Raw genomic sequence first — 13,716 nt, 5'->3', positions numbered from 1 at the left:
GCAGGACAATCCTCCTGTCACTGAGGGGTGAGAGAGGTCACCCATTGACCGGAAGAGCCCTGCAGAATGGCTCTGTCTCCTGCCCTTTCTGAGGGGACTAAAACCTAGAGCAATCCAGGCAGAGTGGGGGGTCTCAGTCACTCGCAGTCCAGCCAACTCTGGGCAGTAACCAATGGGTGACTGTGGCCCAACGGGGATTCCTCGGAGGCAGCCAATGACCTCGCTCCGCTCTCCACCCCGCCCTCGCCAACCCTACGCAGCTGGACCATTGGTGCGGGTGGGATGGGGGAGTGTGCGCGGCACTGGCCCACGGAGGAGGGCGTGGCCTGGGGTTCCGTCTCCTCTCCCCGCAGAGCTCAGCGCCCTCGCCCCTACCCGGAGCCGAGAGGCCATTGGCCTGGCCACGGCGCCGCTGGTGGTGGCGGAGGAGGAAACAAGGGGTGCGCGGTGGGCGTGGTTTGAGGGCGTGGCCCGGTGGGAGGCGGGGCCGCGGGCGCTGTCGCAGTGAAAGCCCGAGCGAGCGGCGGCGGCAGTGGTGGAGGCGTCCGGGCCGGTGTGGGCGCTTGCGGGGCGCAGGCTCGGCGCGGCTACGGCTCTGCCTGCGGCCCGGGCCGTCTGGAGCGGCCGCGGTAAGGACGCCAGCTGCAGTGGGGGAGGCGCAGCCGGGGTGCAAGCTCGGCGGAGCCGGCGGGGCCGCGAACAGGTGATCCCAGCGGGAGCCCCGAGCCCTGCTGAGTTGGCGGGGCGGGAGCCCGCGCTCCGGGGCGCAGCTGCAGCCGCCCAGCCGCGGCTGGTCGCAGACGGCGCCCGGCCCTGGATCCCAGCTCGGGCAACCCTCCACTCCGGGGCCTCGCCAAGCCCCTGGCTCCCACAGGCTCCGAAGCGCCTGCTCCCGCCCCCTGACTCTCCCGCCCTTTGCCCCGGCGGAGCAAAGTTGTGGACGTGTCCCGGTCGCCCGGCCAGGGCGCTGTGGCGACCCCTCGGGTGGAGCGCGCTTGGGGCAAGGCTCTCTCACCCCCCCCCCCCGCCGTCTTGCCTCCAGAGCTGGCCCTCTGGAAACTGCTCCCGAGGCTGAAACTTTGGGCTCCGGCGAGCGCGGGAGGGAGCCCGGAGGACCGAGGGCGCCCCGGCGCTGGGACGGCATGTGACAGCCGTTGCGGGGAGGCAGGCGAGGCTGCGACGCGCGGCCGAGCATTGCGGGCCCGGGCCCCGAGCCGCGCCTCCCCGCTTGCCCGGGTCCCGCCCGCCCCCGCGCGGGAGCGCTCGCTGCAAACTCTCTGAACTTTGGGGACCGTCCCCGAAGCGCCGGAACTCGGGGTTGGCGAGCCTGCCCCAGGATCCCCACCCTGGGCCGCGCCCCTGCACGCCGATCCTCTTGGTTTGCCCCCTGCGGACACGTGCGTGGACTCCGAGGACCTCGGGGGTCCCGGGCGGAGCTGACGGCCCCCAGACCGGCGCCGGGCCACGATGCACATGAGGAAAGTGCCTGGCTTCGTCCCAGCCTCCCCGTGGGGGCTGCGACTGCCGCAGAAGTTCCTTTTCCTTCTCTTCCTCTCGGGCCTCGTTACCTTGTGCTTTGGGGCCCTCTTCCTGCTGCCCCACTCTTCTCGCCTCAAGCGCCTCTTCCTGGCATCCCGGACCCAGCAGCCCGGCCTGGAGGTGATGGCCGAAGTCGCCGGCCACCCTTCGGCCCGCGAGCAGGAGCCACCCCCTAAGCCAGCCCCTGCGGTGCCGGCCCCGGGTGAAGATGACCCCAGCAGCCGGGCGGGTCCCCGCCCCAGGAAGGGATGGCTGCGGCGCACCCGCCCCACCGGACCGCGGGAGGAAGCCACGGCTGCCCGGGGCAGCGGTGTTGCGGCCCTGAGGCCGGGCGAGGAGAGCATCCCATTCAGCTTTGACTTCAGCGCGTTCCGGAGTCGCCTCCGGCACCCAGTCCTGGGGACAAGGACTGATGAAAGTAAGGAGCCCCAGAGTCGAGTGAGAGCCCAGCGGGAGAAAATCAAGGAGGTAAGCTCCCCACCTCCCATTCCCACCCCAGGAAAAGATTTCTCTTACTCCCATGCATTTTCCTGACCCCAGCCCTCCCTGGTCCCTGGTCTACTGTAGGGCCCCCAGACACAGCAGCCCCGTCTCTCCTCCCAAACTTCCTGTCGTCCCTCCCTGCACACTTTCTCCCCAAGGGTTCAGTTGATCATCTTCACTTCCTAGGATAGTGGCTGAACCCCTGGAGCAGTTACTTTCCCACCACCCTTAGACTGGCTTTTCTGTTCAGTCAGCCCAGATGGGCTCCACTCTTTCCCTTGGTAGAGTTGCTAGTGAAAGTGGAGTTCAGATTCCTTAATGGGGATCCTCTGCATTTGTAGACACAGGAGCCACTGAAAATACTCTTTGTCACTGTGAGTCTTTAAGTCTTGACTTCCCCCAATCTCCCGTAGGACCTGCTACCCAAAAACCTAGGATTTGAGGGATACTTGGTATCTTGCAAATATTTAGTAATTTACTCAGCACCGTACAGACCAGAGAAGTTGTTCGTTCCTGCTGTTTCTATTGAGCTTTGGAACAGTTGTACATAATTGCATGTGATGAAGCAAGGAATGATTGATAAGACAGTGGTAACGTTACAGAAGCTCTGAGGTTATTGGCTTAATGAACCAGGTCTTAGACTGGTTCCTTGCAGAGATTGTACCAGGGAGGAATTTAGAAGGATCGCTTTGAGTCTGAGTCTTGGTTTAAGAAATCCAAAACAAACACAGCCTTATAGGCTTGAAGACAGTTGCCCGGTGGCCACTAATGCCTATTCTACCCCATCACTGTTAGAGCACCTTATGGGAGGTATGTGTCCAGCAATGCAGAGGGGGCTGCAGTGACACCCCCAGGCCACCAGGGGGCTGTGGACAAGTAGTGGGTCAGGGTCTCTTCCCTAGAAACCAGAGGATGCTCTCCCCTCCCCCATTGACCCAGAAGAAAAGAGTTGCTTCAGTTTGGACCTCTTGCTTTGCTGCAAGGGAGCCAGCAGGTCTGCCCTGATTTCTAGGGACAGCAGGCAGCAAGGGTCAGGATTTTCCCTGCCAAGACAGACGAAGAACTTGTGGAAAACTTGGCTGTCCCTTTCCCCTTATCTGAACTCTCCTCCCTCCCATTGCCCATCTCTGCCATTTATCTCTGCTCTTACTCAGCCATGCTATGCTGTGCCGTTTGAGACTGTCTTAACTAGCGATCGCAGGACATTTTGTGAGGTCAAGCTAGGAATCCACAAGAAGCTGAGTCCTTGGTGTATGTGTGTGCGTGCATGCATGGCTCTGTTCTTAAATTCTTGTTGAAATTGCAAAGGTTAATTGAAGGCTAGAACTTGCAGTAGCTAAATAAGGGGCATTGTTTCTCTCCCCTTTCTATTAAGGAACTGTGTGATTCACAGTTCACCTGGACCTCCCCGAGCTGCCTTTCTCAAAGCTTCCTCTGAGTGTATTAGCTCTTTCTGCTCTTCTGGCCCTCCTAGGAGGACAGTAACTCTGAGTGAAATTCCATATAAACTACATGTGTAGTTTTTCATGGAATGTACAGAGCTGCCATCAGATTTTCCAAAGGATCCCCAAAGGATTAAGAATTAACTAGTATCTTCCTCAGAAGACATGTGACTCGTTTCTGAAAGCTTAGGCTTGGAGCCATGGTAGGAGGGATAGGCTGGCTAGTGGGGAATTTGAGTCTCTATAAAGGCAGCCTCCTCTGCCCGCAGAAGCTGGGGGTCGGGTAGCAGGTGTGTGAGAATTTTACTTTGCAGGTGGGTGTAAAATGACATGATGGGGGAATCCACATTTGTTGCCAATTGTCTGGATCTGTCTGTATGGCATTTCCTCTGACCCCGTAGTAGCAGGAGGCTTGCATTTACCTGTGGCTGGTGTTCAGCAGTCCTCTCTTACTATTTTTTTTTTTTTGGCAGTACCAGAGATCGAACTCGGGACCATGTGCTTTCGAGGCAGGTGCAGTGCCACTGAGCTAAATCCCCGGGCCCTCTCTTACTATCTTGAAGATTGTAAGCACCTCAGAGTAGAGGGGCTGGTTCATGTACACTATTATGTTTTGAAGCCTGATGTGTCTTCAGGTTTCTTGAACCTGAAAAATGTGGGGCAGAATTGTTGGCTTAGATGTTCACATGGGATTGCTATCCCTGACATCTCACCTGGTAAGGAATACATAGGGCTCCTGCTGGGGGCGTCTTTATTTCTGTCTTGTTCAAATTTCTCTCTGAGTTACACCTAGGGGAAAATCATTTTCAAAAGGTGCCGATTTTCACAAAAGGGATTGTGGCATTCATTTCTGGTTTGTTTCTTTCCAGACATGGATTGATTAGACCCAAGGAGCAAAGGGAGAGCTAAAATCAGATAAAAAGGGCTCTGTTCTTATAAGATGAGGTTTTTAAAGTGAAAATAAACATCAAGACAGAATCAGAGAGGGTGATAAATGAGAGAGAATAGAAACTGGACACAGACTCTATATCAACAAAGTATATTTATGAGCATGCTGGTTTGAGAGAAGGATGTGGGCAGGAGGTCTGGGCTGATAAGATGGGTGGAAGCTTCAGGTTCTGGGTGTACATGCATCAGGAAACACTTCTCACTAGAACCAACTATTTTTCCTCAACCGCCCCCCCACCGCAATTTTTGGAACCTTGGAGAAAGCAAAGTGGTACAGAGGGGAGGCCCAGAGAACATGGCTTGTGGTCTCCGCTCAGCTGTCACCTCTCTGACTTTGGGCAAGATCCTTCTTGGACTTTCCTGTAAAATGGGGTGAGGGAAAAGCAAGTAGCTGGTCGCGGACACTTTGGCTTCCAGCACAGCCTCCTAAGGGAACTGCCAGTGTGGTCTGGGACTGTTGAGCAGTTGGACTTTCTCTGTTCCGTGAAGTGAAGGACAGCAGTGTAGTGGGGTTGATGCCATTGTTGTTCACTGTTGTGTCCCTAGCACTGCCCATTACTAGATATTCAAACATTTATTAACTATTCCTTGCATCCATGATGAACTTTGGAGATGGAATTGAATCGATCGTCAGTTGGGATCATGAAGACTAAAAGTGATGACCAGAGTGTAAAGGGAGAAATCTTGTTGGCAGCCTTCCCTTTCAGATCTGAAGGTCATAGAGGGAATGGAGGGACTTCACCCACAGATATATCTTACTGATTAAAGTTCAGACGTTTCTTAGACGTGACCCAAGTTGTGAATGTATAGCTTGCTGGGTTACATCTCAGCAAAATAATTCACACTGTCCTGGGCCCAGCTGAAGATTGTTAGTTGCTGATATAGAGAACCTCAGTTGTCCCTTCCAGTGAGGGGGTTTTTTGTTAAAGGGAATTGGGCAGTCTGGGGCTGTGAGTACGGGGTACTGGTGGTGGGGCTGTCTGGCCCATATGGATGACCTGCAGAAAGGGCCGCTGCTCTGGTTAGATGCAGCCACATGCTGAAGTGCTGGGCTGAGCACAAAAAACATGGGTTAAATTTCACCACCTTCACTCTCTACTCAGCCCAGAGTTCTCATGCCCCACACACATAGTAGTCCTCCAAAAATCCAACCTTGCTTCAAGGCCATCCACTCTGACTTTAAAGGGGGCGTTATTTATCACTGGACCTCCATCTTCATGGTGAAACCACGGGACCTGCATTTGGGGGTATTACTCTCTTCCCCACCACTACCTGTTTACTGTTTTGTTTATGGATGTGCCCTATGACCTAGAAAGGTGTTAAGTTTCGATCTGACATTAAGTTGGAGCCCACATATTTGAATGAATAGCTACATTAAAGATCTATAACTGAGTTAAAGTTGCTGGTAGCAGAGACTGAGTCTTCTCCCTCAGGATACATGGAATTCTAAGGAGGCTCAGCTACAGCCAGGTTCAGGGACTTAGCAGTCCAATGACCCAAGCAGTCCTTTCAAAGTTGCAGTCCCATTGCAAGTGCAAGACTGTCTTGGTATGTGGGGTACATTTGTGAGTAACATCTTTCATGCCTGAGCAGCAGGCGTCTGGAGGATGCCTTGAGCTGTGCCATGGTTTGTGTGACTTGGCAGGGAGTGCCCCAGCACTGGTTCTCTGTGCTGGCCGAGTCAGTCCTCCAGGATCTTGCTGGTTTGATATGTGATGTGTCTGAGTAAGTCATCTTGGCAAGTGATCTTTGCTCCCCATTACTGGGCTGCTTCATTAGTCATGTGTGGTTTCTTTGTATATCTGATTTATCCTCACTGGTACCAGGGACAGGTAGGAAAATTAAAAGGCGTTGTGTTCTTTGTAGCATGTGCATCAGAGCCTGTGAAATATTTAAGATAATTAATATTAGGAATAGCCTTGATTTAAATAGCTTCCCCTGGGAGAGCTCTGAGTTGCAGATCCATTGAAGATCCTTTTTTCCCTCCCCTCTACTTCAGTTTCTTTAGTTCCCTCCCACCTTGGTCTGTAATATGTTTAACATGAATGGGAACTGGCTCTAATAACCAGGCCAGTCCCTTGAGAGACCCCTACATCCTCAGCCCAATCACACCCCCTCCTTTCTCTTTCGATCTGAGTGCTGCAGTTAGAGCAAAGCTCAAAACATGTCCCTACCAGCTGTACAACTCGACACCTGCAGGTTGGTTGGCTTTCTACTTTCATTTTGAGTTGCACCGTCATTTTGGGGAATTAGGCATTCCAGGAGCAGTTGTTTCTCAGGCCTCACATCCTTAACTGTGTCTTTAGTGTTGGGGCAGGAAACAAATACAATGATGACTTTGAAAAGTCAGCTGCTTATTTCACAGTACAGTTAGCAGGGGGGTAAGAATATAGATTCCCCTGTGATTTTCAGAGTGACTGATTTACATCTGAGTTCAAGAAATGCCTTTTCTCTAGCTTTCCAGGAAGACTGATCCATTACTCCACCAAAAATAAATATTGTGATATATGTTAGGCATACTTCCTTCAAAGAGACTTACATCTTTTCTCTTACTGAACAACATATATTAATCAGTCTCACAGATTGTAAAGCCCCATGTCGGAAAGCTTGCTTGGTAATCAAGGTGGGTCCTGAGCCTTGTGGGTACTGGCGCTGGCTTGCAGAAAGCACCTGTCTGCATCCTAAGTTGAGTGTGTGGTAGGGGAGGTATTGAGAGCTTTAGGAAACTCTCTTTGTCTTGCTTCCATAGGCTAAGTCAGCAAAGCTTTAGCAAGGAAGTGATGGACATAGATTCAGGAGAGTAATTGGCTCGAGTGAACTCACGGGTATTTATTGTATTACTTGAAAATGGGAGACCACACATGAAGCAGGGCTAAGTGTCATGAACTAAGGATTATTATTGCAGTTCTATGCACCTGTGATCCAAAAAGACCAGGCTTATTCAAGCAGTGAGCCATGGCTCCTGATTTCTCACTACCCTTGGTCCAAGCCCTTTATGCACAAGTGTTTGCATAATTTGGGGGAAAGAAACAATCAGTTTTCTTAGCTCTATGTTTCCGTGGCCGATAATGGTAAGAAACAAAACCAAATCAAAAGAATTGTGAGGACTTGAGGACCTTAGTCTCACCTGCCTCTTCCCCCTTCACACTGGGGCTGTCAGTAGCTCAGACAGTACAGTTTTGGTTCTCTTCGGTGCAGCATCAGTGCAGCTGAGATTGATGTAAATCAGACCCACTTTGGTGTCTCCTCCTGCAAAGGGAACAAAAGCCACAGAGACCACAGTTACTAGCCTCAGTATGGTGGCTTTCTTGCAGGTGCTTTCTCCCCCCAAGAAGGCTGTTTTCTGAGATTTGGGGAGAGCTCTCCAAACCTGATAGACAGGTGGTCAGAACAGCCAATAGACAGGGTCTGAGTCAGTGTGTCCGTCTCTGTTTCTCTATCTGCCTCTGCCTCTGTCTCTCTCCTCCCCAGTACTGGGGATTGGACCCAGGGCCTTACAATGAACTATACCCTCAGTCCTTTTAGTTTATTATTTTGAGACAGAATCTCACTAAGTTGCCCAGGCTGTCCTTGAATTTGTATTCCTTCTGCCTCAGCCTTCCAAGTAGTTGGGTACCACCATGCCCAGATCTGAGTATGTCTCTTAACTCTGAGTCTTTAATTAAAGGCTAAAGCCAGGGCAGTTGTCCATCTGTTTTAGTGCAGTACTATTAGTGGTAACTTCTACAGAGGAAACTTTGGCATTTTGATTAGTGCCCTGCTTGATAGATGAACTTTTATCGGGCATCTTCTAGGACTCAGCTGCTATCCCAGTGAAACTTCTGGGCAAACAGTTTTAACTAAAGAGCAGCTATTTTCAGTGACCAAATAATAGATTTTTCTCCCCACCTTCCAAAGTACAATTTAGTGAGTTGCACAGATCTTAATTTTCTGAATTTTAACAAATGGAGAAAACCATGCAAACCACAGCTTTGTCAATAGAGGGAACATTTTCATCACCTCAAAGGAGAAACTTCCTTTACTCCTTTCTAGTTGGTCCCCATCATCCGCCCTCCTGTCTACCCCCCAATCACTATCTTGAGCTCTCTGGGCAGAAATTAGCAGGGCCTGTGCTAGAACCTCAGATAAATAGGATAGTTCAGGGTATGCTGTGCTTTACAAGGCTTCCTTCAGAGGATACTGTTTTAAAATTCATGCATGTTGTATGTCAGCACTTTATTCCTTTCTGCTGAGGTGTGTTCTGTTGTATGACTCTGTCTCTTTGTTTACCCATTCACCTGTAGTCGGATTTTGGGGTTGTTTCCAGAATTTGACTACTATGAATAAAGTTGCTAAGAACATTTTGTATATAAATCCTTGTGTGGGCATAGGTTTTCCTTTCTTTGTGTAACTAGGAGTAGATTCATTGGTTCATAGACTAGATATCTATTTGACTGTAAGAGAAACTAGAAATGTTTTCCACAGTAGACTGTTTTATACTCCCATGAGCAATGTGCAAGTTCTTTTTTTGTTGTTTTTTGGTACCAGGGATTGAACTGGGGACCTTGCGCTTGTGAGGCAGGCACTGGAACCACTGAGCTAAATCCCCGGCCCAACAATGTGCAAGTTTTACATCCTTGCCAACATTTGTCATTATCAGCTTACACAGACTTAGTTCTTTTTTTTTAAATTAATTTTATTGGTACATTTTAGGTGTACAATATAATGACATTCATCATTGGGAATTTGTACCTTTACATAATCTCTCTTGGTTCTTATTTTTTTCCCCATTCCCCTGCCCTCCCTTCAATCCCTCCATCCCTCCCTATTTACAAAGACTTTGTTTCTATTTTTTCCTTCTCTCATATTAATTCCACCCCCTTCTTTCCTTGCCCCTACCCCTCCCACTTCCTCTTCCCCTTTGGACTTTTCTTCCTATTTCACATTATCTACTATGACTTTTGATCCTTATATACACTTTCAGTTTCTCACACCAGGGAAACTATTCAATATTTACACATGTCTGTTCTATTCGTTTCACTTAAAGAGTATCACCTCAATGTGCATCAGTTTAGCTATAACTGTCTCTAATTGCTCATTTTTTATGGCTGAGTAGTACTCCATTTTATTTTTAAAAAACACTTTTTTTCGTTTGGTACCAGGGATCAAACTCAGGACCTTGTGCTTGTGAGGCAGGCTGTGGAACCACTGAGCTAAATCCCCAGCCCATAAATTCTTTCTACTCTTTTTTTTTTGGTACCGGGAATTGAACTCAGGACTTTGTGCTTGCCAGGCAGGCACTGTGCCGCTGAGCCACATCCCTGGCCCCAACACATTTTCTTTATCCAGTCTCCAGTTGATGGGCACTTGGGCTGCTTCCAAGTTTTAGCTATTATAAAACTGTGCTGCTATGAACATGGGTGCACATATATCGCTGTGGTATGATTCTTTTAATTCTTTTGGGAAGGTACCCAGTAGGGAAATAGCTGGGTCAAATGGCACTAAACCTAGTTCTTTGAGGAATCTCTACACTGATTTCCACAGTGGTTGCACCAGTCAGCACTCCCACCAACAATGGAGAAGGTTTCCTTTTTCCCCACAGCCCCACCAGCATTTGTTATTGGTTGATTTCATGATAGCAGCCATTCTTTCTGGAGTGAGGTGGAATCTCAGTGTTGTTTTCATCTGCATCTCTTGAATGACCAGTGATGTTGAACATTTTTTCATATGTTTATTTGCTATTTCTACTTATTTGTCTGAGAAATGTCTGTTCATTTCAGATGCCCATTTTTGGATTGGGTCTCTAAATTTGGGGGGTCTGATTTTATAAGTTCTTTATATATTCTAGGTAGTAGACCTTTGTCTGAGGAACAGCTGGTAAAAAATTTTTCCTATATTGCGGGTAGACTTCTTTTGCATGGTAGGTAGTAGTATTTTATTACAGTTTTAATTTTGAATATTGATATTGAATGTTTTTTCATGTGTTTATTTACCACTTCTATGTCTCACTTGTGTCTTTTCAAACCTTTGGCCCCTTTTTTTAAAAAATTAGGCTGTATATCATCTTTTTTTTTTTTGTACCAGGGATTGAACTCTGGACCTTGTGCTTTGAGAGGCAGGTGGTAGAACCACTGAGCTAAATCCCTGGCCCAGCTGTATATCATCTTATTGAATTGTAAGAATTTTTTATATATGTGGTATGATCAAAATACATGGTGAATATTTAAGTTTATTACAATAAAAGATGTATTGCATTAATCCCACTCAAAATACTCCCCCTTACTTTGAACACAATTTCCATTCTTGCCACTTTCAGAAGCACTTCTGGAAGTCCTTTTTGTGAGCATCTTTATGAAATGTGACCCACAATACATTGAGTGCTGCTTCCGAGTGCCATCCAGCAGAAAGGCAGGCTCCTAAAAACATTACAATGTGTCCTCATCTGCTGTATTCACAGGCTGTAGCGCCATGTAACTTTTGGCTCTTGTTCAAAGTCAAAATGACTGTGAAAGGTAAATGTTTTGAATGGATTGAGGACATTGAGGGAGCCACACAGTGTAACTAAAGACACAAAAGAGAACTTTCCGAACTGCTTCAGAAAGTGGCAAGAATGAGGCACTATGTGGGTTTGAAATGAGGGAGGGTTTTGCAGAGATTAATGGTGATGTGTCTTTTACAGTAATAAATTTTTTTAAAAAATTAAATACCATATTTTCAATCATACCACAAATTATGGATATAAGTCCTTGTCAGCTATTCTGTTTTTTCATTTTTCTTAATCATGTCATTCAAAAAAGCAGAAGTTTTAAATTTTTATGAAGTCCATTGCGTTGATTTTTTTTTGTTGGTATTGGGGATCGAACGCAGGACCTTGTGCTTGTAAGCCAGTTGCAGTGCCACTGAGCTATATCCCTGGACCCTCGATTGTTTTTAATGCTAGTGCTGTGTCTACTTTAAAAAAAAAATTTGCCTTCCTCAAGTTCATGAAAATAATCTTTTAAATTCCAGAAGCATAGTCATTTTAGTTTTTACCTTTAAGTCTCTTATCTACTTCAAATTAATTTTTGTATATGGTATGGGAGTGGGAGTTGAGGTTGATTATTTTCCATTTAGATGTCTAGTTGTTTAACCCTATTTGTTGAATAAAAACTTTTCTTTCCTCTTTGAATTGCTTTGATGTCTGTCAAATTTATTTTTAAATTTTTTTTTAGTACTGGGGATCGAACTCGGGTCCTTGCACTTAGATGTCTGTCAAATTAATTGGCATATGCATGTGCTTCTGATTTTGGACTTTTCCATTCTATTGATTTGTCTTAATGCCATTCCATACTATCTTGATGCTGTAGCTTTAGTCTTGAAGGGCCGGGGATTTATCTCAGTGGTTCCGCCACCTGCCTTGCAAGCGCAAGGTCCCGAGTTCGATCCCTGGTACCAAAAAAAAAAAGTCTTGAAAACAGGTAGGCTGATTCCTCCATCTTTGAACTTCTTTTTCAAAATTGCTTTGACTATTACAGGTTCTCTGCATTTCTGTATTCATTTGAGAACAGGCTTATTGGCTTCTATGAAAAATCCTGCTGAAATTTTGTTTGGATTGGTCCCAAATCTATAATTAAATTGGGAAAAATTGTTACCTTAACAATATTGTGGCTAGGGGTGTGACTCAGTGGGAAAGTGCTTGCCTAGCATGCATGAGGCCCTAGGTTCAACCCTAAGCATTGCAAAAAAACAATAACAATGACAAAAACAATATTGGGTCATTGAATCTATAAATTTGGTCCCTCTCTCTGTTTATTTAGATTTTCTTTACTTTCAACAGTATATTGGAGTTTTCAATGTAGAGGGCTTGAACGTCTTTCATTAACTACATCTCTACATTTATGCTATTATAGATGTGATTCTTTAAAAAATATTTTTATTGGTATATATTTGAGATAATATTTACATTCATTTTGAGGAATGGGTACATATGTACAATCTGTTTTGATCATTTCCAGTCCCCTCTCCACCCCTTCCTACTTTTTTTCCTCCTTCCTTCCCTTGATCCCCTTCCTCGTCTCCAAAAACTCTGCCTTCCTATTTTCTATCAACTCTCTTTGATGTTACTTTTCTATTTATTTATAGTTTTGAGCTACTCATATAAGAGAAACCATGTGATGTTTAACTTTCTGTGTCTGACTCTTCACTTAATATTGTGGGCTCAAGAGCCATCCATTTCCCTATAGATGACGTGTATTCATTATTTATGGCTGAATAAAATGCCATTGTGTATATATATATATACACCACATTTTCTTTATCCATTTGTCTGTTGATGGGCACTTAGGCTGTTTCCGGAAATTATCTATTGTGAATGATACTAAACGATATTCTTTAAATTTTTCTTTTCCTGTTGTTTATTGCTAATACATAGAAATACTATAGAATTTTTGAAGCACATACAGTGTTGACTTTTTATTTGTGATCTTATTGAACTCATTAGATATTTTTTGGTAGATTTATTAGGATCTGTTTGTATAGAATCATGTTGTTTATGAGTCAATTTTACTTCTTTCCAATTTTATTTCTGCTTCTTGCTTCACTGCACTGGCTAGGACTTCCAGTCCAGTGTTAGATAGAGGGGATGGGAACTGACATCCTTGACTTGTCCTTGTTTTCAAGGGAGAAGCATTCAGTCTTTCATCAACTAACAGCGATGTTAGGTTGAAGAAATTCCCTTCTATTCCTAGTTTGCCAAGAGGTTGTTGTTGTTGTTGTTGTTTTGGTCCTTTTTTGTTTTTTTTAAATCAGGAATGAGATCAAATATTGTCAAATGCTTTATGCTTTTTTTGCATCTATGGAGAGAATATGGTTTTTCTCTTTAATTCTATCAACATGGTGAATCATATGGACTTAAAAAGAATATTAAACCAAAATTGCATTTGATTTTCTAATATTTTTGTTAAGGATTTCTTCGCTTATATTTGTGAGATAGTTTTCATATAAAGCCTTTGTTGTCAGTGTTATGCTTATCTCATAAAAGGAACTGAAAAGTACTCTCTTCTCTATTTTCTGGAAGAGTTTGTGAGACACTGATATTATTTCTTTCTTAAGTGTTTGATAGACTCCACCAATAAAGCCTGATAAGAGGCCTAGATTTGGGGGTGTGTGTGGAAGTTTTAAATTATTAATTTAATTGTATACCAGATATACAGTTTCTTTTTCTTGTGTCAGTTTTGTCAGTTTATCTTTTAAGAAATTTATCCATTTCATCCCAAGGTGTAGAATTTGTTGGAATAAAATTTTTGTAAGATCTCCATTTTCCTTCAGAATTTTTGTGGAGTCTATA

The 13,716-nt window shown here is 45.9% G+C and overlaps 1 protein-coding gene across 2 annotated transcripts in view; it reads left to right on the top strand.

Annotated features, from left to right (window-relative positions):
- The first annotated feature begins 480 nt into the window (after positions 1 to 480).
- Positions 481 to 13,716, top strand: part of Man1c1 (mannosidase alpha class 1C member 1) — a 132,031-nt gene continuing 118,795 nt past the window's right edge. Inside the window, exon 1 of one of the 2 annotated variants that reach the window (XR_205502.4) lies at positions 481 to 2,007. Coding sequence is in view for 1 of the 2 variants with exons in the window: in XM_004850613.4 (XP_004850670.1) it covers positions 1,468 to 2,007 (540 nt within the window). In the remaining variant the exon portion in view is untranslated. The remainder of the gene's footprint in view (positions 2,008 to 13,716) is intronic. The other variant, XM_004850613.4, reaches the window with a different exon arrangement.

Source organism: Heterocephalus glaber, unplaced genomic scaffold (genome assembly GCF_053883595.1).
Source record: "Heterocephalus glaber isolate CG9 unplaced genomic scaffold, H.glaber_assembly_v1.0 deba00001452, whole genome shotgun sequence".
Classification (NCBI taxonomy): Eukaryota; Metazoa; Chordata; class Mammalia; order Rodentia; family Bathyergidae; genus Heterocephalus; species Heterocephalus glaber.
This window is presented reverse-complemented; position numbering and strand designations above follow the sequence as displayed.